Source organism: Betta splendens, chromosome 14 (assembly GCF_900634795.4).
Source record: "Betta splendens chromosome 14, fBetSpl5.4, whole genome shotgun sequence".
NCBI lineage: Eukaryota > Metazoa > Chordata > Actinopteri > Anabantiformes > Osphronemidae > Betta > Betta splendens.
The window spans coordinates 8,126,600-8,152,011 of NC_040894.2; the positions used below are offsets into that span (position 1 = coordinate 8,126,600).

The following is a 25,412-nucleotide window of genomic DNA, read 5'->3' on the forward strand; positions in this document are numbered from 1 at the left end:
TTCGAGCAGACACAACATTTGAAGTAAACATATGCAGAACAAACATGTTGCTGCAATAATGAGTCACAGCTCAGCCGAGTTCTGGCGTCGTGCCATAGAGTTAAACAGCCACGATCGACCACCGCTGTAAAGTGAATTACAGTGATTATTATGGTTGTTCACGCAAAATCTATCAGGTATAGCTGCACTGTACAACAGCAGCAGAAATAAAATCATCCGAAACCCCTTGAATACCCTTTGAAGGAAACCCAAACATTATCCTTTTCATGAAGAGAGTATTAATTGCAGGTTTTCTGAACCACATCATTTCAGCTGTAGGCATGTGTAGTAAACTGACAGCTGAGTGATTCTCATTAGCGTGATGCCAGCTGTTGAATATGTTTTTCTCCAGGGCCTTGTTGGCAGCTTATTATCAAACCATGTTGGTGTGGTCACAAAAAGCAATGTTTAACACTGACTGTGCAGTAGATGCATTTATCTATATAAGTAGTAGTCAGCTGTAGCAAATCAGTGCCCGGGGCTTATTTGAGCCAAGATGAGAAAAAAGCACAAATAAACTACTCAAAAGTGGAAAATGGAGACAACATCATAATCATTAACGCCACATACCTTCACCTGACCAAACACAAATTTCTCATTTGTCCTATTTGCATACACATGTACTATTGAATTGGAATAATAGTATAAGTAATAACAGTAAGTAACTGAACATTTGGTCTCATGCTCAGTGTTGACCACACAGGGGAGCTGCTGTGCTGTGCAGTCGACATCAGCCCTCCTCTGAAGAATCATTGGACTGAACCAGCAGAACAGAAGTGAATCCAACCTGAGAACACACTGTGAAACATTTTGTAAAGAACACATTGACTGAAATACTACAAAAATGATTTGACATGACAGTAGAGGCAACATTGAAAGAGGAACATTGTCTGGTGTGAGAGCAGCAGCTTCGCCTTGTGCTGTCATGGTTACCGTCGATAAAAGTGCCTCATTAATTGCTTTGTTTTGTTATTCTTGTTTGGTTGGCTGTGCATTTTAATGACAGTCACTGTCCACTTGTGTTCCTTGCTGCCACTTGAGCATCCAGCAGAACAGGACGTGTAAATTAATCCACTAATCCCTTGGTGTCTTTTAATTACAGGGAGGACAACAGGTCACTGGCTTGCGCTGTGCAGTTGTAAATGGCTTTTGTTCTCTTTTAGTGGGAGCCAGTGGTGAGTTTATTTAATTAAATTGAAGTATTTCACAATAAAGTGAATTTGCATAAAGTGAACAAATGTACATTTTAAATTATGAAACTTTATTTGCAGTTATTATTATATATAATATATATATACATTTATTGATTTTTTACATTGATTTTTCTCCTTATATTCCAGCAGATGAAGAATATTGAGATATATTGTACAAACAAACAACATAAAGTGACGCTTCAAGGTCACAGGTAAGTTGCACATTTCAGTATTTTTTCCACCACCACCCCCACTTTGCCAAGAAACCACAGGTCAGCTTCAGCAGCGGCTCCAGTGGAACAAGCACAGATTTCACAGTCCCGCTCCTGCTGTAAGCTGATATGAACGGAGAGGCTGTGGGTCGGAGTGGCTGCCTGCGTTCAAAGGAGATGAGGGGACATCTCCGATTCTATATGGGTTCAGGTCCTCGGCCTCCACATGTGGCACATATGCAGGTGCTTTGCTTCTTTCGCACGAGTGTCAGCTTTCAGTGTTGCGGTTCTCTATAAGTCGTTAATGAGTTCAGCTTCAAGGTCAAAGGTATTGTTGTACATTCAGTGGATGTGAGCACAGTCAGCCTTTAAAGTAATAAAACTAAATAAAACATAAACTGTGCAAGCTTATAAAAGAATGGATTAGAGAGAGATAAACTCCACTAAAGATAATTGATTCTAATGGAACCTCTAACGCAGCTTGTGCTGTACATCATGTCGATGTCTATACTTGTCAGCAGCCACACAGCTGTTCTCCCACAGGAAACATTTTAAGATCCCGTGGGCTTATTCAGCCTTTTCAGGGGCCAATCACAGTGCGCCTCCACCAGAGATGCGCCACGCAGTCTCTGCGCTCTGGTCTCAACTCCAGCTGGACAACTGTGGAGCCGCGACGCAGCCACACGCAAGTGCAACCGCCGCGCGACCCCCGCTCGGAGGGAGCGAAGTGTCCGTGCGTCCGTCGCGCTGGAGCCGAGCGGCGATCAGGTGCGGGGGAACTTTTGCGGGATTTACGCGCTGGAAATCTGACGAGCGCGTGCGAGAGCCGACGAATAAATGGGGACAGCGAAAATCGCGAGAACTTGAATCGCTCCAATTTTGAGGACGGTTCAGTTTCAATAACTTTGTGCGCTAAAGCGTCGGATCCGCCGGGGCGCAGCAGCAGCAGCGGCAGCGGGGGAGGAGGCTGGATGTGGCACGAGACGGGTCACTGAGCTGCAGCGAGCCGCGCGCGAGTCCCCCAGTCCCCAACTCTCCAATGTCACAGGACAGGATGATGATCATTGGACTCCTGCTCAACGTCTTCTCTCATGGTAGGCAGCTGGTCGTCTCTCATTTTAAGCGTAAAACGCAATGAGAATAGAGCGTCAGTTTAGAAAGAAATAGTTCAGATGATGTGTTCACTGTCAGGGCATTCGGTGCTCAATTATGATATGGGTTAGTAACGAAGGCTCTAATCTAGAAGATGCTGGGGTTCATTTTAAATTCTTGATAACTTGTCAAGAAGTAATGGGGTTTTTTTTTGTACCACACGTTTCTTTTATCGTTCCCTCTTTTATCTGAACAAAACACATTCACTTGCATTTTAGGGAGAATCTGTGTCATAATTTATCCCAAGTCTTTGTGAGTCTCTGGAGATAACGCTCAGAATAACATTAGAGAGGCGCATGAATGTTCCATTTATTATCTCCCATAGACAGATTTTATATCTAGATGACATCATGGGTTCAGCTCTGTTATTTCGGCGTTGGACACGTTCCAACGCGAGCTGTTCATCTCGCAAGTATTGATCGGGCTGTCCTGGATCATAGAATTATCACACGTGAATTGTAAGACGAGATGATGTTCTCTTTTCTATAAAAGCATTTTAATAACCACTGACATTTCACATAAAATGTGCATTAGGAGCTGAGTGGATGAGGATTTAGAGATGAAGCCCAACCATCATAACTTCAGAGACCAGTGTTTTATGAATCCTTGCCCAAAAGGTGGTGGAAGATTTGTTTGTTGTATTTAACATTAGAAGATTGGATTTCTATACACACACACACACGCACGCACACACACACACACACACACTGCTCCTGCTTTGAGATAATCATTGACATCAATAACAGTGACTCTGGCTGCAGGGAACCGCTCCGTGGCTCATTAAGCTTGTTGATCTGCAGATATTGATATTGCATTTTTTTTATGAACATAAGACTCCTTGTCACTGTTTGAACATGCAGCCATTGTCTGCGCGTCATGCGTCCTGCTGTTACCACAGATCACAGGGAGAATGTCTGCAAACGCCGCCGTTATTATTGGAGTACAGCAGGTGTGAGCTTCGCTGCATAATGTCGTGTGAGTCTGTCCATTAGAGATTAGTATCATAAAGTGATAAATGCTTCCTTGTGAATGTCAAATCTTTCAGGCACCCAGTACATCATCCACGGAGCCAGACACACCTTTCAGGCTCTGAGAAGCTATGATTTTCAAGCACTATTTAACCGACATCAGAGTAATTACAAATGCAAATAAGCCTGTCATGAGTTTCATTTCTGCCGTTCTGACTGAATGCTAAATTAAAAACTACTGTTAGAATGCATTAAGTGACACAGTGAAATCTGTGCAGAGCTCCTTTGAATTAGAACCGGCTTTTGACAAACCTCTTGCTATTGCGCGTGAGCCTGGAGGATCTTTGTAGGTGTGGAGGCGCTGTAGTTCATAACTCACCCTTCTCTGATTTTCCACCATCACGCAATGTTATTCTTACATTGCATTGCGGACGTCCTTGAGCGACTCTCCGCTCTGAACAGCAGCTGTGGGAACATTATAGACGAGCTCCGTCTGGAAGCACGGAGCTCTGAAGAACTTCCCTGTGCAGAGATAAGGTCGACGTCCAGTGACCGAGCCTCTATTTTGGGTCTGCATTTAGTGATTGACGTGATTGAGCTGTAACACAGCGGTCATAAAGCGATTAGGGCCCATTTCCAGGCCGTGTGGAGCTCCGGCCTCATGTCTGGGGTGGACTAACGGGTGCAGTCCCCGCTCTGGCTCCTTTCACTGCGTGATGCACTCAGCGCTGGGCTTGAGTGCCTTCACCTTGTGCTCACGGGCTCCAGCAGCTCTCCACGCTTTTCCAACAATGACACAGACCCGTCGTCTGCCTCTCTCCCTCTGAGGCATTGTCTCTATATAGGCCCTGCCAGTAATTCAGTTTCGTTTAGGATGGCAGCACATAAAGATTAAATTGGCCACGTGCCCATTAGACATTACTAGATAGAAGCATAAAATACACTTTCTGAATATGTAATTCATTCAAATATTTGATATCTTACTTGAAAGAATTAAATTAATTAAAACGCTCACTTCAAGCCCAACTGTGCCAGTTAAATGTTATTTCTAAAGGACACCTTCCGTCTCTTCTCAACCCACTATTAAACTCACAGAATAAAAACTTCAAATTTATGGGCTGTTAATTTGTGTAATTCATTTCCCATCGCCTGTTAGGTGGACGTCGGGACACTGTCTGCGCTTGACGGCGCCATCAAAACACCTGCGACCTCCGTCCAACTATTGTTATGTGTGATGCTGTACTGGCCCGCAAACGCTTTGGCACATTGTAATGTAGAACTGCACCAGGCAGCAGGAGCCGGGAGCCTGAAATATTCACACGGCTCCAGACACCCCGACTGGCTCGTACGGCACCTGATGCAAGTGCGCGTTTTACCTGGAGTGCCGAGGAGGGGAGTCGTAGGCGTGATCCGCTTGCACAATCCAGTGGCACAGCTCATTAAACAAGACCTCATCCACACAATCGATGCACTGGATATCAGTTCATTCAGAACCTGCAGTGACACTTCGGATGCTTGGACTATTATCGTGTTTTTTTCAGAACACCAAGACTTTACACCACAGGAATAATCAAGTCATTGTATCATCATTTTTTTTTTGGCAGCTTTCTCTTCATTTGTCACTTTGTTTTTAGAGAAAAGGCCCATTATGTAGCTGTCCACCCGCGTTACGCCGTCAGGATGATTTCTCTTCCAGGTGAACTGCTCCTGCCTCTACTGTTAGTCATTATAATGGAATGGTCACACCTTGAACTGCTTGTTCCTGACGCCGAGCGTGCACGGGCTGCATAGCACTGCACTGCCCATAATTCCAGGGTTGGACTTGTCTCTACGGGGCGTGTGCGTGGAAACTGATTAAAGCCAATGCAACCGTGCTGCACTTTTTTAGGACCCCGGTCACACATGAGCCCGTCCTGTTAGCTCGCATGGGTTGAGCAGCAAACTGTGGTGTAATTTGGGTTTTGGCTGGAAGGCAGCGCTGGGATATCGGAGTACCTGTCTGTGGCTGTTGTTGTGAAATGAAATAAAAGCCTGGCATCATTAGAGGGGGAAAAGAGAGACTGAGGTGTTATTTGAAGTGGACTTTATAGCAAAGGTGTATTTTTATTCTGCTAGTCGTATATGTGCTTGTCACAGAGACGCGGTATTTAATTGCTACCATCAGCGTGGTCTCGATGTGTCAAAGCCACAGGAGCCGCCGGTGGAGCGATGTGGAATGGACACATGCAGCGCTGAGAGATTCTGAATGATTTGGCAAAAAGTGGAGGCTGCGAGATTGAAGATTAATGAAGTCTGGCAGGTGCAGCATAATGAAGGCGCCGAGAAAGGAATGGTTGCAAGGAGAAGATGAGAAAATGGGATGAGGGCCTTTATCTGGCTGCGAGGGTTCTATAACCCCACTAACCATCATTAAAAAGAGGTGCAGCACATGTTTTTATTTTATTTCCCAATATCATTAATCAGTAGAGTTTATGTTCATGTCATTATTTACTCAATATTCGATGTATGTGAGAACAAGAGTAAACTCGCTGCTGCTTCACACAGTGTGAAAATGATTTGGGAAAGAAAAACTGGTCCTGTGCTCGAGCTGCTCGACTGCCCAAGGCAACATCTGTAATTTTCCTCATAACAAAGAAAATGTATTCCAACTGTTAAGCCTATGTTTAATGTTAATAGAAAGTTTAATGGGAGAAAACCCGTGAGCTGATTGGTGGAAAGTGTAGAATGTGGAGCTCAGCAGAAATAACTGAGTCAATACCAGCTCCCAGCGGCTTTAATCAGCAGTGATGAACCAGATGTGGCCTTCCTAAGGAGACACCTCTGGCCGCCGGTGCTCAAACACGCCTGGATCTTGGAGGTGTGTTCCAACATAGAGTCCAAAACTAAAGTTTTAGGCCAAAGAGCCTCAAAATGAATTGGTAAGAAGTGAAAACTTGATGACCCATCATGTCTCCTAAACAGATCCAAGTTGCAGCTGCAGGAAATGCTTTGATTTTTGTGCTTGTTGATGTTGATATCAATACTGTACATAATTAGCACATTGTATTTGTGTTGGCATTTAGCAGGAACGGATTATGACCTATTAATGCAGAACATCATGAAATGCGACAAAGCTGCTGCAGTTACTAATTAATTAACATTTCTTTATTAGATTTTTTTCTATGAAACATTGGAAAATAGTCTCAAAAAGTATAAAATATTCACATTTGAGAGCCTGGAACAAGTTTTCCTGTCATAAATCTAAAATGAACAATAAACATAATGCTGCACAACCAAAACCACAAAAACTCTAATGTTGGACATTAACATTCAATAAACAATAATTCATGGAGGGTCCAGTCAGAAACGCGCTGATGGAAGGATTGTCGCTGAGTAGTAACACTTTGTGTCAGGCGCAGGCAGTTGTCACTTTGGCTCCATCTTGCTGCCCTGCTGCAATTTCCTCCTCGAGCCTGTGACTTCCTTCCACAAAGTCCCTTCTGCCACGATCCCCGAACACATTTCACTTCAGAGTCACACTCTCCTGTCACAGTCTGCTCTCAAGTCAAATTACTGCCCCGCAATCTGCATGCTCCGCTAGCCATCCCACGCGCTTCAAAGGGCGGAAGAGAGAGCCTCCAAAGCAGCTCGCGCCCTCTGTACGTTGCTGTGTGCGTGCGTCGCCCATTTCTGTCATTAAACTTCTTCAGCTTTGCCTCACAAATTCTATTAATCACCCCAGTGAAAAATCAATAGAGTGTATTATGGCTTATATCACAGTAATTCATCTCCCATTTGCTTTCTCCTTCTTTTTAATTCAGGCACACTCAGTGCCCGCGCCAATAAGTTCTTTATACTCTATACGTTTGCAATATGCACAGTTTTAGTGTGAGCATAAACATAAAGATTCACTTACAATATATCATCAAATGATCATTAATGCACAGTGTCATGACCTGCTGATACGTGACTACAGGACTCCATGCTGTTATGTGTTTGCCACGTTCCTCTGTAGATTCACTGCAGCAGCCTTGGCGCGCTCTCTGCATCAACAACCGAAGCATGTCCTCTGTTTTATGAGACGCCTCGTGCCAAAGTCAGATCTCCACCTCGTGTAGAGCCCGAGACTGCAAAACATACAGCGGCAGAGCCGGATTACGCCGGCGCTTTGTGCCGTCAGTCAGCGGGGGCTTAATCGAAATGTGTGACCGATCTAACACAATGCCGCCGCGTTTGCATACGAGCGTGTGTGATGTTAATGTAGCGGAGCCCAAACGGACGGAGCCAAGCGCCGAGGCCTACAGTACGTACGGGGATTTGTTAACAGGCGCCAATAGGTTCCGAGTGTAACCGAGAACATTTTCTGTATTTATTTGTGTTTCCAAAAAAGTCTGAGAGTTGATTCCTCTGTGCAGCCGGGAAATGACAGGAAATAGCTAATATTAATGAGATAAAGTGGGTAAAGTGTGTGCATATTGCCTAACCAGGCTGTTTGCTTTCTTTATCTGGAATCGCTGCGTGTAGAGTGTAATTTGTGGGGACAATTATATGTCACATTTGGGGAAAATTAATTTCCTGACATGCTTGGAATCAGAATGTGATTTCTGAGGAGGCCTTTCATTTTTTCTCCTCTCTTCTCCCCTCAGGCTGACGCTGGACACCCGGCATTGTGTTGTTCATCAAGAAATAATGATAATCAGCGTCATGAAATGATTTGTAGTTTTTGCACTTCTGTCAATCAAAACACTCAATGCTTAATCTCTATGGACCAACTTGGCTGCATTCAATTACCAGATGACATGTTAGTTTTGCAGAAGATGGTTGATGAGATGCAACAGACTTATACTGGCTGACCATCGTATAGGTTAAGCACTAGTACAGGTGCTGTCATGCTATTTTGGAGTTGCTTCAGGAGCAACCTGCTCCGATGCATCATAGAAAACCCTCGGACAAACTCAGACTGTCTGCAACCAACATTGGCACCAAAACTACTGGTTGCTTTTATGCGAAAACCAACACGATAAAGGAGGCTGAATGAAATGGTTTGGTGTCTAACATTATGTGTGGAGTCAGAGTGACATTGGTGAAAAGCTCCTTCTAAGTGGAAGGAGCCCTGCTGCAGAAGGTTTTGCCCCCAGCTGTTCATGTGTCCTTTTACAGTAATAACAGCAGGGCTCTCGTAGCCAAACAGTGCGAGACATCTTTATCCACATGTTCCTGGATTTTTGGTCTAAAGCTACATTATCGATTCTCATCACTTCATTCAGATTGCTGTTTATTTGCATGTCAAATTCAGATGCTGTGTTTGCATAAGGAAGGTAATCGCTCACAGAGGGACGTCGTGCACGCTTTTAGCTTTATTTAAATTCATTAAGTGCTATGACTGTCCCACAGGAAGGGATTAGATTGACTAGTTCCCCTCTTGTTGCTGTTTCAAGTACTCGCAGGAGGCTCCAGGAGGCTGGTCGCGGTTGGCTGCTGACCAACATCCTTTCTGATGCACAAAAAAATAAAATAAAAATGAGCGGCGGTTTCAGTTTTTAGGCTTCAACGTATATAAGCGCGTTGCTCTCAGACAGTGGGAACAGAATCGCTCTCATCAGCACCAAGAACCGCACACTGTGCTGGGAAAGATGGCGCCTTCATAAAAATGTAATGTGTAGGGCTGCATGCATAAAAACAGTGGGGGGAGATGTTAACAAGCCGCCCCAATGAGAAGATGATGACATAATTATAATCATAAAATAACCCTGTAGTGCCGTTAAATTATCTGAGACTCCCCGTTTCTACTTTAGAGTCTTTAGCATTCACCCATGGTGCTGCTTTATTACACTTGTGTGTTTTAAATGTAATTATACTTGTTGTATCATACAACTTGTGGCAAACTGGAGGGTCCAAGGATCAGGCTCACCTACTCCAATGTGCTAATTACAGCCTATTTAGAATTGGAATTAAAATTGGATCATGGTAACATTAAGCCCCATTTGCATAATACATAGACATACTTATTGATGGTAATTGACGGCTAGCAACGGGTCGGTGTCTGTGTCCCACAGGCAGCGTGCCCGCCTCGGCGGCCTTGGACTGCCTGGTGGCGGAGCAGGGCTGCATCCAGGAGCAGTCCTGCACGGTGCTCTACCGGCTGCTGGAGTACTGCGCCGCCGAGGAGGCGGTGGCGCCGCTCGGCCCGGACGCGCGCCTGGAGTGCCTGGACGCCCAGAGCTCCCTGCAGCGCTTCCGCCCCCTGCAAGTGTGCAAGTGCCAGCGCGGCTCCCGGAGGGAGGAGCACTGCCTGAGGGTCTACTGGACCGTGAGGTTCGCAGGTCGGTGAGAGCTGTGCGTGCGGGCGGAGGCGGAGGTGGAGGAGGTCTGGAATTCATGGATAAATGATCTGTTTCAGCGTATGATGAGTATGAGGTGTCTCCTTACGAGGAGCTGAAGTTGAATTTGGTGAGGAACATTGAGATGTCACGCATGGCCTCCATCAAGGCAGGTAAAGTGCGGCTCCGACTCACTTTGGCACAGAAATACAACAATAGTTGTGTTGCACGTCCATTTCCCGATGTTTCTCACTCCTCCAGCGTCAGCTCTTTCCATTGACGGCCAAAACCAGTGTCTGAAAGCGGCCCAGGACTGCGGCCTGTATGAGAAATGTGGATCCCTGCGCTCGGAATACGTGGTGGCCTGCACCAAGCGGGCGGCCGCCTCCGACAACAGCTGCAACCGGCAGAAGTGCCACAAAGCCCTGCGGCGCTTCCTGGAGCGCGTGCCCGAGGAGTACAGCTTCGCGCTGCTCTTCTGCCCCTGCTCCGACACCCTGTGCGGCGAGCGCCGGAGGAAAACCATCGTGCCCTCGTGTTCCTACGAGGAGACGGTGAGGGGCGAGGAGCGGGCCGGCAAGCCCAACTGCCTCAGCCTGCAGAGCTACTGCTCCAGAGACGAGCTGTGCAGGTAAGCGGCCGCGAGGAGAACTCAGTTAAGTGCTTCTTTAGTGGAGGATTCGGAGTCAGAGCTGCTGTGGTGCAACCTGGTTGTTGTTGTCCATACGTGTGTGTGGGACTGTCTAGTCTGGCTGTAAATGCTGCAGAGATCATTAATAATGAGTGAAAAAGAATACTTTTACCCAAAACCCCAAAAATCAAAAAACGTGAATGAATTCTGCCGACATGTAAAGTGTGATACATCAGATTTACCTCTAACAGAAATCAGACTAGATGAGTAGGATGCAATAGTTGGTGGAGTTTCAGACGTAGTTGTAATGTGAGCGCGCGCTGTGTCTTTGTCTGTGTTTTCTGTTTGTGCCTCTTTCATTATGTCGTGGCTCGTGTTGACCCACATTCACAAGAGAAATTGTCAAAACACTTTAAAATGCACACTGTCTTGCTCTGTGCCGCCAGATAAAAGCAGCTTTCCCTTCTTTTTCTGTGTGTGTGTGTGTATGTTTGAGGTCCCGGTTTGCTGATTTCCAGCAGAACTGCCAGCCGTCCCCTCTGTCTGCCTCTGGCTGCATGCGAGAGAGCAGAGCCATGTGCCTGAAGGCCTACGCGGGACTCATAGGTGAGAAAGCATAGAAATGAAAGAGGTAGAAAACAAAACAGAGCGATCCTCCGAGGGTTCATTATTGGAAATCAGTATCTTAGCTTCCATATTCAGCCGCTGCCAAAAGCTGCTGCGCCGGGGATCCAGGCAGTATCGCTTTTAAAACAAATGGACGGACTTAAAATCAGCAGCGCGGCAGAATATTACATCCCTCCGTTTCCCACAACGTGCTGCGAAAAACTAAATGTGGAGAACTGGTGGCACTGGATCCCCGGGGGTAACTGGTGCTGCCGGTTTGAGGACTGAACTTTAAAGGAAGTCACGTTTGCTGCTGTCGCCGCATCTTTTCGCCAGGAACCATCATGACTCCCAACTACGTGAGCAACAGCAGCACCGACGTGTCCCAGTGGTGCACGTGCGACGGCAGTGGCAACGAGTGGCAGGGCTGCCAGCGCATCCTCCAGATGTTCACCAGCAACATCTGCCTGCGTAAGTGCCTTCCAGTGATACCATACAGTACCATCATGCAGACACACGTGACTCTGTCTACAGTTCAGTCCAGGATTTCGGGTGAGAGAATGTTTCCAAAACTTCATTTCTCATTCTGATATTAAATTACTGACAATTACTCCTTTGTCAATGTAACGGAACAGGAAATGTTACCTTTTAGCTGCAGTTTGGGAGTATTATTTAAATTGATACTGAGCTCTTGCTCTAACTGAGTATTTTATAATGCATTAGTGCAGAATTTCAATGAGATGGGTCATAATTGATGATTGAGCAGGCGACCCGCTGAACCGTAATGTTTTCTTATAAATAAATGAATGGCAGGGGACATTGTCCCCGCTGTGTGGCTTCCTGCCAAATGTGAGTGCGATTTCCAAGTTTTTGCGGAGTCAATGAATCCTTTCACCAAATCTGATAAAGTGGCTTCTTGTTGAATTGCTGCCAAACTCAAGGCACCAAAATATATACTGTTACACTGCTGTATAGTGTAATACCACATATGTTGATTTAAGTAGTTGAGTCTAATCTGTGAGTGTGATAAAATAATTTCTAGCTCATTAAATATTAGCAAATTAGCACTGAAAGCATATGTTTATCGTGTTTTAGCTATAATTACGTTTACAGTATAAACCGCTCCTTTGATGCTGCGTTGAAGGTGCTTATTGATGTGAACGTGGTGAAGACGACCCCCGCTGATTGTTTTTTCAGGCACTGCCATCAGCTCCATGGGGATCTCCTCACCTCCTCCTGTGGAGAGCACTCCGGCGCCAGCGTCCCGGCCCCCGCCGCGCGTCTACCAGGAGCGGGTGCACGTCAGAGTTAACACTCTCCCCGAATTCAACAGCGTAAGCCTGCTTCCTGCCCGAGCATATGCCCGACTGTGTATCAGGTGCTAACGCCTGAGTATCGCAGGGACCGTGGCAGCTTCCTGCACCCTCAGATACCTCTCACCCCCCCCCCCCCCCCCCCTCTCATTGTGGCTGAGCTGTAGGTGTGAGCAGCGCTCCCACTCATTATTCATGTATTCACACAGATCTGCTGCGTTTGCTCCGTTTCATCCCGCTCCTCCCCGAGTCCCACCCCACCACTTTGTTTGAGGACGCATTGATTAGTACTGTTAGTAGCGTTGAAGCAGGGGAGAACCTTCTCATGATGATCCAAAGTTTTCCTGTATCTGGCTTTTAAATCTAACTTTAGAAAAATATCAAACTCACTTGCCTGAAAAACGTAAATTGGATTATAAAAATAGAACGCTGGGCTCTGCTCTGCTTCTGATGCCAATTACGGGTCAAGAACATTTTAAATAGACTTTAGAAAGTAAAACTCTGTGAAGAATGAAGGCTGAGCCCATCTTCAAACCTGTGTCGGTGCTTTACCGGTGTTTCACAGCAGATAGAGGCTTTATGTGAATGTGTGTGAAGCTGCACCTGTAACCACACCCTCCACTGACCTCACCTTGAACCCTGTAATGTAATGCCTAGTTGCTCTAGTCTGCTTTATATCTTTACACAGTGCTGGTATGTACACAATGTAGCAGCGAGTATCATCCGCTGGCAAAGAACACTTATGTTTGAAGCAGACTGGACCTGTCTTTACTCACCACGTTAATATTTGTATTTCTGTCAGCAAAAATAAGCCTCGGACTATTATTACAGTGGGCATGTTGGGTTTGAGCCATGTAATGTGGGATTTCTGCCAAATCTGCCACCACCTCCTCATCCTGGCTCACAGTGTGATGATATATATACTTAGGATTTGCAATAACGCGTGTTGAAGGTTTTCAAGAAAATACTACATGGTAAATCCACTTCCATACAATACTTCATTCATGCATTCATTTATTCATTCGAGAGGATGAAAATGCCCCTAAAAATCCCATTGCATTCCTTCTAGTTTTAAAAGCTGTTTATGTAGACGTCCTCCTCCTCCTCGCTTCACCACCCCTGTTAATTGGAAGGATCACTCTTTCCTCGCTCTTACAGATGGAGGACAGCGAGGAAGTGGACCACGAGGAGGAGGAGAGCCAGGAGTTCAACGTCATCCCGCCGTATTCCGAGAAGGACTCTAACGCTGAATCTGGGGACAAAAGGAGTCAGAGGGGAACCGGCAGCCGGGCGCTCCCCGCGTTGCCTTTAATGCTGCTGTCTGCACTCATCCTCAACTGAGTGTTATGGAGCCACTGAAGCCTCCGTCTCATCCTTTTGCTCATATTTTACACCTGCTGCCACTGTCAAACCCATCACAGAACTCTAAAATGAGCCATGGAGGAGAGTTGTGACAAGAAAGAACTGGAGACATTTCTTCCTCTTGTTACAGTAGTTCTAGTTTTTTTTTTTTTTTTTTTAAATGCCCAGACTTATGATTTCATTCCTCTTATCGCTGCCTCCGCGGGAGCTTAGAGATATCTGTAGTCCTGCAGTATCTGTCTTTGCTTGAAAGGACGGGCACAACGTGAGCAGAAACATGGGTGGATGGGTGAATTGAGAAGTGCTGTCTGGGCAAATACTCTATCTAGAGCCTGCTTCACACTCAAAGTGCATCCCTTCTTTTAACAAGAAGCACATCGCCCAGGGCCACATCCAGCGTACGTGCTCCCGAAAAACCATAACCAGTCAACTCCACTGCAACCGGGCCTCAGCGCGGCTTTTGATTTCTTTTTCATGACTCTTGTCACATCCGTTCCTCAGCTGCCCCTTCGGCTCTTCCTCTGCATCCTCCATCCTGCGGATAGAGTGGGATAATCCACGAGCTAATAAGAAGGAGCACCGCACTTAAACTGTTTTCTGCCGGTAGGAAGGCGCCTTCCGAAGCAGCGAGGGGCAAAAAAATTATTTAGGGACACAAATTATTGTGCAGTCACTTAATGTGAGCGAGCTGATCCCCCGTCAACCTTCCGCTCGTTGGCGCCGAGTGTGAAGTGCAGTGGTCGGCGTGCTCGGCTTCTTTCGTTAACACACCACTTAGTTTTATTCCCATCAGGGTGAGTGACTGAGAATTCAACCAGCGGCAAAAGTAATGAGATCAAATTGCATTGTAGGGACGACGGGCAGAGAAAAGCAGCATAAGCGATCGCGACGCACTTCAAATTGCTCCGCGTGCCAGGAACGTGTGGGGAAGGGGCTCGGGGGAGGACGCGGCCAATTTGCCGCTGTCGCAGCCGCTCACGTCCCGATTCCCGCGGGCCGCGTCTTTAGTGCCGCGTCCCCATCACGCGCTTTAGGTGTGGAGATAGACACCGCGGAGCCCGTCGGCCGCTTTGATCACTGATCTCCTCGCCTGAAATATCTTTTGCTGATGTTAATGATTTTTTTTTTCCTCCCGCGGCTCATTTTCTTGTGAAATTACACAGCTGCAGGGCCACAGGTAAAGAAGAGGGGTGGTGGAGTAAACTGCCTGAACTCCACCAGAGCTCCTTGTTATTAGGAGCGGGTCTTGAGTGACCTCCGCAAATTGAACATTTCTGAAAGATATCACAAAATGCAAACTGCGGCTTTGTTGTGGATCTAAAGGGGCCCGGCCTCACTGTACATGCTCATCAAGGCTGCCTGGTAGAGGCTGATTGTGCATTTAAATCCAAATTGTATCTGTGAATATAACTTGAGAGGTTCTGAGTGGCCCCGCTGCTACAGAGCCCTCGCTGCCGGACTTGTTTATTGGCAAAATACTGCACATTTGATGAGGAGGCTGAAGCGGCGCCTCCGTCGCGACTTCAAACATCAGCTTGAATTTTTGAAGTCGAACTCCGACTGGATGGAGGTTTTATGCTTCGCGGACCTGCAGCGACATCAGACGAGCGAGCGTCAATAGCTGCATCCAGGGCGACCGGGCCTTAATGACTGAATGTGAGCTTCCGTGCGTTTTCACATCTCAGCGGGTTTGTTGATAGTTGTAAACTATGTAAAGTAAACATTTACATCACACGTGGCTCGTGTTGCTTTTTTTTAAGGCTTCTTCTTCATCCATGAACCGAAACTGCAGCTCGGTCACTTTTTATATTGTCTCTTGTAAATCCTGTTGTACAGAAATAGGCTTCACTCGCCAAAGTTGTTTTAAATACACATCATGTCAAACATTTCTGTTCTGTGTAATAACATTTTGTGACTGACGAAACTGTGCTGATTTCTTAAAAGAGGAATAAAAATCATAACAGAAGAAGCTGTGTTCTTTCGATCTTTTGTCCAAATGGTGTAAGACTGATGGGGCCTGGTTGGGCTTGGAGTCGTGCCGACAACCTCAGTGGCGTTTGAATGGCTTTTAATTTCATAACATATGACTTTGCTGATTTAAACCGAATTGTCTAAACGCCGTGAAGAGCCGAAGCCGCTCTGGTTCGTGTTTCACCCCTGAGTGACGGAGGCGATTACAGGGTCTTGGGGTTTCTGCGTCTGCAGTGACACCGCGGTGACAGGAACAAGCTACAGCGGAATGAGGATAAGAAAAATAGAGACAGTGACAAAAAAACAGGCTTTAATTATGAAAAAGCACAGCCTGACGCCCCCTGGGACTTCATCGTTGGTGCCCAAATTCAACCAACTGTCCACAAAGTTAGGCCGTGCCTTTTAAATCACCCCGAGGGGGAAACGATCTTGTAGAATTTCTATGTGATAGCGCCGTGCGACACTCACAAAGGTCCTCTCTCTTTGCAGCAATTTATATTTGTCACAGGAAGAAAAGCGCAGGTGTCACTGATAACAGAGAATAGCCGCGTGGCGTTCGAGGGTCAGCGTGACAATGAGTCCGCATGCATTAGCATTAGCACGCATTAGCCCTTGTTAATTGACTGTCCACACTCAGTGAAGGCAGCTTGTTGACTCCATGACGGCTCACAAAGTTTTAGGAGTTTGCTCGTTTGAGCCACAGTTGCAGCGTTTAAATTAAAGTGGGCGAAAGGTTCCGCTGGAGTTCTGCCTTGTGGCGTTTCCCTGATGCATTCACGTGCTGCGGTGAATTCCCCCTCCTCTCGTCAAGGAACTAAACCAGACGCCGGCGTTCCGTTTACGTGCATCGTTGCCTTAATGTTGGGAAAGGTTATTTCGCTGCACAACTCTTTTCAGTCGGGCGAGTGTTGAAGTCCAAACTCTGCTGAGACGAATAAAACCCGACAGCTGCCTGGAAGAGTGCAGCACAACTTGGTTCGGGTTCAAACTCAGGACCCGCTTCCTGTGAGGCGACAGTAATCACAGCTGAGCCTCTGTGCTGCCCCAGGAGGCTCTTGAGCTGCTTAATATCCCAGCACTGTCCTCATAATGTATATAAAAGATAAGCAGTTATGTTAATGCGGTTATTAATTAAGTAAAGTGCTGCATTCATTTGCACATAATCTTGTGTCAACATACAGCACTTGTCTTAACCCTTAACATAACATGTATTACTATGAACCCAGGCACACACTCAGATTATCAAAGCCACAGAATGTGCTTTTGTTATTAATATGATAATTTGTGCAGCAAGAAACCCCAGTCCAATCAGATCACCCACTTAGTTCCTCCGCAGTTTCTAATACTGTCTTAATGTTTTCCTCCGCAGAGATGCACAGATGTGTGTCACCGAGAAGCACAAACATAAACAAGATTTACACATGGAGCTGAAGCTCCGTGAGACTGAGTCTAATCATTTAACCTACATGCTAAAAGGGATTTTGAATGCAGTACAGTGCAAGTGTGTGCATCTTAAACTGGGAACTCAACATGTTACACAGGCAACATCTGATGGTTTCCTTCATTTATAAGGAGTCTCATGCAATAACACGCAGGAGCTACCACTGTAATTTACAAACACATGCTGGCACTTTGCGATGTTAAATAGATTTATATAATGAGTGAATGAACTAATTAACCGCCGTTAATTAAAGGGCTTGAGTAATAAATGCAAATTCCGCCACCCACAATGCTCTGCTGCAGGACGACGTGCAGCGCGATCACAGGGAACCGCTTTCCTGGTTTAGACTCTGGTTGAACGTGTGCTGTACCTTCTGTGACGCTCGCGTCGAAGCCGAGGCGCTCACAGTGACAGCCATTATTTTTACCCTCTGCCATAAAAACGGGAAACAACATCATTTCATAACACCTGTGCATCAAAATGTCTGCTGCGGGAAAAGCCTATTGTCCTCGGTGATGACGCAACGTCACCCGACCCGTCTCCTGCTCAAACACCTGCCGGCTGCAGTCGGGCCCCGGTGCAAACGCTTCCCATCCAGGATTCCAGCTCAACCATCAGGCATCCGCTGCTTCACGTAATCCCTCTTAAACCGCTGATGCACTTCTGTTTGACGTCCGTGCTGATTTCCTGGTAATGACTCTGACAATCATTGGCCGGTAGGATCCCTCTTTCTCCTGTGGCCCTTTACATTCAAATTTATCCTCTTACAGTAGCTTGTCCAAGAAGCGTCACCCCCCAAGAAATTATATCTGTGAATTTGATGTTCTATCAGCGAAATTGAAACGTCTTCTGAGTTCAGACTGTTCTGCGTTTGAATCTCTATCAGTCTCTCGTTGGCAGCCAAAGTGCTCGTGAGGAAATGCAATTTAAAGCATTACCAACAATCTTGCTGTCTTTCCCAGCCGAGGCACTAGCAAATTACTACTTCAATAAAGATATTTGAACGTCACATAATGAAGAGATAAATATAAATAGACGTTTTCAAAGTGAAAGAGGAATTAATCAACTCATGGAATGACCGGCACTGGAAGGTCAAGCGCCTGCAGGATGTCATCATTCAGAAAACACAATAGTGGGTGATTTCAGAGCCTTGCTCACCTTGAATTGGTGGTAATTGGTGAATCCAAGTGCAGCTGCAGCTTCCTTTAAGCTCTGCTTTTTTTTTGTGATTGTTTTTTAGCTGTGAGCTCTGAACCTCTGTTGTTGCCGCAACGTTTGTAGGCACAAAAAGCAGCATATGCTGCTCGTTAGCAACCAGGCTTCGTGCTACTAATAGATCTGTACCGCGCTCATTTTCATGGCTCCTAATTAATACAATTAACATTAACATTTGCAAAAAATAGAAATGAATTTCACAATAAAGCACTGATTTGTAGACGTCAAATAAATTTTATGCAGAAATAAGTGTGGACACACCTGCACACGCGGGCCTGATTTCTGCCTGACGGCGCACACACATTTTCATCCGCGTGTGGGAGACCTTGATTGTAATGTGCTCTGATGCTTTTCAAAAGAAATGGGCCTACGTACAGTTTATGGTGATTGTATGTGAGAAAAAGCAAAGGTCTGCTCGTGTGAGAGATTATCTAAATCTGTGTGAGGTGAGAAATAACCATCACTTAGCACTGGGTACCGGTGTTAACATGAAGAAAGTGCAGCCCTGATGCTTTTCTATAATTACTTTAATGCTCTGTTTCCAATTCTACCTCATGTGCTCCTCTAGTCTATTTTGTATGAGCAGACTGTACATTTCCCCGTCATATAATGACGCTAAAATGCTGCCAATTCCGTGCTTAATACCAGTTATTTCGATTTTAAAGTGGAAAACTGCGTGTGTGCATATTTCCCGTTTCCCGTCCACCTCCCCGCCAGCAAAATGGGTTCGTCTCATTCTTTCTTTTCATTATCCACACTGAGCCCAAGTCTGACGGACGGAGCTGTTGCAGAACGCTTTATTGTGTTTCACCGGTCAATGAAGCCTCGGAGGCCGCGGCGGAACCGGCCCGACATCCGCGTAAACGTCCACATCATCAATCTCAGCCTTTTCTTGTTTGATGATTTCTGACTGATGGGCTCAATTAAACATTGTTTGCTGCTTGGCGGCGGCGCGTCAGTCCTTCATTTATCGCATGGCTTGGTGTGACAGAGTCTGGTTAATGTAGAGGAAAATGTGTTGCGGTCTCAGTGTTTCCCATCTGATATCTGTGTGCACGTTGGGCGAAATATGCTACATGCAGTAATGTGAAGACATATGGATGATGTGTTTTACGGGCACCGGCTGCACACACGATCCTGGTCCCACCTTCTCCTCTATCTCGTTACTTCCTCTGGACATGTTTTCCTGCAGAAAGTAAGAGAAGGTCTCTAACATGCAAATTTAATACAGCCGGGTGCATAAATAATAAAAGGATGTTAAGTTTTAGGGCATTGAATTTGAAATAAAATGTTTGAGATACAAGTGAAGTCCAGAGTTTCAGTTTTATTTTATTGGTTTTGACTATCAGAATATTTTTATACACACACTCACACACTCATACACACACATTTTGTAAATAATGGCTGGTAAGCAGTTCCATTGCCATGGATGGCCTGTTCCCTTATTACTCAATGATTAATCAAGCAGATAAAAGGCCTGGAGGTGGCCCTGAGTGGTGCATTAGCATTTAATGGCTGTTCACTGAGAGTCTCTGCATGAGGTCTTAAAAGGTGTCTAGATGCGAGAGAAGGAGGCCGTCGGTGGGGGAGCGGACAGCTTAAGACGCAAAGCGCCCATGTTATGTGTCAGACCCGGTGCGTGTGCGTCAACGGCTGCTGGAGGAACCAGGTCACTGGTGTTTGCTGGTGACCTGAGGTGTGAGGAGCTGTACTCTCTGCTTATATTCAGCCAAATTCTGAAAATGTAAGACCCTGAACCTTTGAATAGTAGTGAGAACCAACAGACTCAAGTGCAGTGACTCACGGATGCTCCTTTCTGCTGATTGGCTGCGCGTTTGAAGTGGCTTTTTACACAATGTCTTTCATATGCAGACTGGAGGCCACTATGCATATAGACATTGTCCCGCAGTGATACACAACCGCAGTACAACAATATTGCTGCTCAAATGAGCGGCTGCTGGGGTCAACACACCTCACAAAATGAGGTTTCCTCAGAACTCTGAGATGCAAATTTTTGTTTTGTGGGCACAAATCTACGCAAACATTATGCTCGACCATGAGAAGATTATGTGATGGTGCCATAAACTGAACATTGGGATAATAGTTCCTTTATAAGAAAAGGGCCAATCTGGGTTTATTGAGCATGTAGAATATAGCTGCTATGAAACGCGCCATTGATTCAGCAGGGGTGGCTTTCAGTGATGTCAGCATGAAATGCTGCTACAGTATGTGTGGAAGGTGTCGGCGGAGGGTGTAGGATGTCCTCATATGAGTGTTGGAGGTCTTAGCGGGTTTCAAGGCGACCTCATAGCTGGTCACAGGCATCCAGGCAGTGCTTTGACTCTGACACAGTGCAGACTTCGGCTTCACACAGCTTCATATTTCCCCACAGCTCTGTTCAGTCCGGACCCGGCCTTGTTGAGGAGCCTGCGTGGACAAGCCTCGCCGCCTCCTCCTCTATGTGTTCCATTAGCATTTCTTTTCCCCGGTGGCCTGTGGCCCGTGTTGCACCTGCCCTACAATATCCCATCATGCCCGCGCCCCGACTGTGCCCGTTGGCGGTTTCTCCTCACTTTCATTTGCATCCCGCTGAAACAGTCCCGCGGCTCCGACGGTTCCGTCTTCAGAACCTTGACACTGTCGGCTTCATTTCACCTTCCCGGCCGCGGACTCTTGCGTTGGTTTCTGATGGGATTATCTCTCCTGCCGAACTCTTGCTGAGCTCCTCCGCTGTTGAGTTTGTTCACCTTTGTCAAAAGCAGACAAACTAGCAAACACCCACTGAGCTGAATATCCTTTAGTTTGCTGAAACCGAATGCCTGACTCAAAGTTCAGTGTGAGAATCCTTCAACACCCTGTGCAACACTGTAGCTCACCATAACTCAAACTAAATTAACATAATCTAATCTCGTACGATTTTCTGTTCAAAGTGTTACATTGTTACTAATTGCGTTCAATGAATAAGGAAATGTGAGACCACAAAGACAGTACTTGAACTTTAGATCTGAAACGCTACACTATAGTCAACGTCTGTGTAAAATCTGTGTACTGGTGATTTTTTACACAAATTGAATTTTGTGATGGCTTGATGCCAGATGGAAAACCCTCTTTCCACAAACAGCCTTTCCATTTGCCCATGCTGATTTAAAAAAAAAAAAGAATTCGCTTTTTCTGCACAGCCTGAAGGCACGTGAAAAACACACACACACACACACACACACACACACACACACACACACACACACACACACACACACACACACACACACACACACACACACACACACACACAAAATCCATCTCTGCAGTGCGGTGCAGCTAAAAGTTCACATCTCTGCAGGTACAATGGGGGAAAAGCTTCAACGGGACACTGTGAGGATGTGGCCCCAAAAAAACAAAGAACTGAGATCTCACTCCTTTCTCAATAACAAGAAGCCAGTTCTCACACGGCAACGAGAAACCAATACTTTAGCTTATTTTTCGGCAAACAGAGCAACTACGCTACAGTTCCCGCTGGCAAACAGGAAGCGCAGACACTGGGCAGCGTTGGTTCGTGGTGCGTTGGGAGAGGAAATGTTCCTCAGAGAGAGCACACAGTGAGAGACACGAGGCAACAGATGGAGGGAAGAGGCCCGGAGAAGCCGACAGCAGTGGTCCTGCAGCGGGGGGGGGGGGGGGGGGGGGGGGGGGGGGGGTCTACGTCCAGTAAATACTATCAGAACCTTACTGAGAGAAGCAACAACGTGCTTCACAATTACCCCTCAGATTATGTCCTGGTATGAGTCTATTAAGCTCGAAGGGGTCGTTGCATGTGTGCTGATACAAACTTGACGTCAAATTTAATTTAATATTTAAACAGTAACAGTAATTTCTTTTAACAGTGATTGCATTTGGATTTGGCACCAAGAGAGCGGATGTCATTACGCCTTATCGTCATCCAAATTGCACACTCCACCGCTATGCACCAGCATAATGTGTCTGCTCGGAGACAAGGGGAAGGGAAGGAAAGGAAAGTGTTTGATGTACAGTATGAACAAAAGTGGCCTCGCTGATAAAAGCGCGCCGCTGAATGAGCCTGGCAGTGGACGGGCCGGGGCTCTGAGTGTAAGCAGAAAAGGTGATGAGTGAGGGCTTTGCACTGTTAAACCTTCACGCTCCAGGATGCACGGCGTCGACGGCACGAGAGGAGGCCTGTGAATATAAAATATAGCCTTAACTAAATGCTGGAATAAAAGTGGCAGCACACACACACACACACACACACATACACACACACACACACACACACACACACACACACACACACACACACACACACACACACACACACACTGCAGCTGTTGTGATAATGATGATGTCATCACACATACCTCTGTTGGAACACTACAGTCCTCTGTTCCTCAGACAGACACTGAAGTAGTGCTCAGATCCTGAACACGAGAAGTGACGTTTGGAGAAAGATACTTAATTCACTTAATAACACCCAGAACAACATGAGAGTCTTGGAAGTCATTCTAGGGCAGATGGCAACTGATTCTCCTCTGGCTTTTCTGCCTTTTGAGAACACCAGCGGTCAGACCTTAAAAGCCTACAGTCTGATCGGGTGAGGTTCACACAAAAGCACTTCCTCCCCATTGAAACCTGCACAATGGCAGAGGCTCTTTTGGAAACTTTTGCTTTGCGGCCAAATTATGCAACTTAATGGATTCATCTCTGGTCCACTGTGTTGAGATTGATAGGATGGAGAGAATGCCGCGAAAATGTCTGGGAATATGGAGAATTACAGCGGGATGAAGGGATGAGGACGGGAGCCAAAGAGAGGAAGGAAAAGGGGAGATGTGTTGTCTCAGAGGTAAAGACACAGCCGAGGGCTATAAAGCTGTAAATCCGCCTTTTCTTCAAGAGATGTGTTGTGTTTTCTCTTCCTCCTCCCTCGTGCTCCCTTCTCCTTCCACTTTGCTCCTCTCTTGATCATACACACACAAACACAGACACCGACACCAGTGCGCAAACGCGTCCCAGCAGACGCTCGGCTGCACCGTAGCTATAAAATCCACCCATTTATTTGCAATAGCCTGAAGAAGAAGCAGACAATGTGCTCTCACAAAGATGACATGGCAGCGGCATATGGACCAGTGAGAATGTTTACTGAGCCCCAAAACACTTCATTTGAACAAGTCACACAATGAATCCCACTGGAGAACAGTCCCAGTATCAGCTATTATGCTATGCTTTCTAATATTAAGCATGACCATGCATTTAATATCGTCTGCCTCAACATATTAATGGTCCAAATATCTGCTGTATATTAAATGAAGATGACATCGAGCCAGTGCAAGCGCATAGATGGAGCCGGAGAGGTGTGCGTGCAGATGAGGAGCGCTATTAGCGCCCGTAATCTGGCGGCGCCTTTAATTGAGGTCGCGCGCCGGGGGAGAGAGACCGGCCCTCCGCTGTGCTGAGCTCCGAGGAGCGGGCAAACAGACGCAGAAAGGAACCGGGGGACCGCTCGGCCCCTGACCTCCCGACCGACGAGGGCGAGCGAGGCGAGAGAGTCGGGGACAAACAAGGACGACGGCGGGAGGAACATCCACTTGACCCCAACTCTTCTGAGTTTGATGTTTTATTCTAGTTCTTATTATAATTTTCTTTATGGATGTTTTGTTTTTTTCCCAGCCAGTGGTCCTGACATGTCGCCATATTGGCTTAATGTAAATGAAGCCACCCGCTTTTAAAAATGTACACAACAACGCAACAAAAGGGATAATTCCACAAAAATCACAACACATCATATAAACCTGCGACACCTGAGAGTCTGAGATGAGCTGAGACCCACGGACGCCTGGTTGTTCGTCAGCGTCCGTCCTCCACTCACCCCGATCAATACCGCAATAACCGAAGAGGAGACGGCCTCATCTGAATCGATAACGGCAACGCATAGCGCGGCATAGGTAGGCACGCTGAAATCATTCTGTCCAACGGCAGAGCTGAATGTTTCTGACACTTCATTCATTACGTTATTGAATAATCCATCTGCTCCGTCCCAGCCGGTGCAGGACAGAATAAGCTCCTGAGCTGCACTCGCAGCAGGAAGCGGACCTACGCGTGCTTCCTTTGAATATATGAGTTTAAGAACAGATTACCAGCAGATGAGTTGGTCTCCACAGGAGCCTGGAGAAAGTTTGAGTCGAGACTTAAGACCATTTCAACAAGATGTCGAGCGGAGTCGAGGTTCATGAGGCCAAACGTCAGTTCCTCAGATTTTCTTAAGGCTGCATGCGTTTCAACACCAACCTGTGGGATTTTAGCAGCAGACAGCTGTGAATTATGAAATTATCATAACTTCAATGTGCGATAATGTAAATAAAAAGGCAGTAAAGCCTTTACCTACAGTATAAACACAGATGCAAGTGGGAGGAGGAACATTCAAGTATGAGACGCAGAGTCATCAAGTCAGATCCAGTGTGTGACAGTCAGAATGAAACACTTCTTCAGACTGGCTGCTGGAAGGCCGGGAGGCCTGTCACTTTAAACTCAGGGCTAATAAGCATGCGCTGTTAGGAATTTGTGTGTATGACAGCAAGGCAGAAGGGGCGTCTTTGATTAGCTACGGGGGCCATGAATGGAGACCTGAACCTCAAATTAAAGAGTAGAAGCCAAATCTACTTTAAACATGACGCATTCCGGAGGAAAATAAAAAATAAAAGAGATGCTGTCAAGGTCACAGACTTCTCACCACTGACACAAACGAGACGCACGCTTCACTTAGGTATAAATCACTGAGCCAACACACACACATTGCTCTCGTATCCTTGAGAACTGTAGTAAACACATCCACAGTGTGATCGTACCACGCGCTGGAGACCGCTGCTGCATTTCAGCCAGTTGCAACATATGAAATCCAGTGTGAATGGGTTCAGAGGAGAAAAGACGTGTTCATGGAACGCATGGAAGCTGGCAGAGAATAACAAAGAAACACCAGAGCTATGATTCATTTTCTACTATTTTGA

General features: G+C 46.3%; 1 protein-coding gene across 2 annotated transcripts; it reads left to right on the top strand.

Annotated features, from left to right (window-relative positions):
- Window positions 1-1,476: 1,476 nt before the first annotated feature.
- Window positions 1,477-15,744, top strand: LOC114869388 (GDNF family receptor alpha-4-like). Of its 2 annotated transcripts, XM_029173599.3 has the most exons (9): window positions 1,477-1,687; window positions 2,020-2,538; window positions 9,600-9,866; window positions 9,944-10,036; window positions 10,125-10,494; window positions 10,991-11,100; window positions 11,437-11,571; window positions 12,298-12,434; window positions 13,572-15,744. In XM_029173599.3, the coding sequence occupies exons 2-9, from the start codon at window positions 2,484-2,486 to the stop codon at window positions 13,752-13,754; spliced, it is 1,350 nt and encodes a 449-aa protein (XP_029029432.1). In that variant the 5' UTR covers window positions 1,477-1,687; window positions 2,020-2,483; the 3' UTR covers window positions 13,755-15,744. The 2 variants fall into 2 exon arrangements, with proteins under 2 accessions (XP_029029432.1, XP_055358138.1); XM_055502163.1 differs by having other exon boundaries at window positions 1,477-2,538.
- Window positions 15,745-25,412: the final 9,668 nt, after the last annotated feature.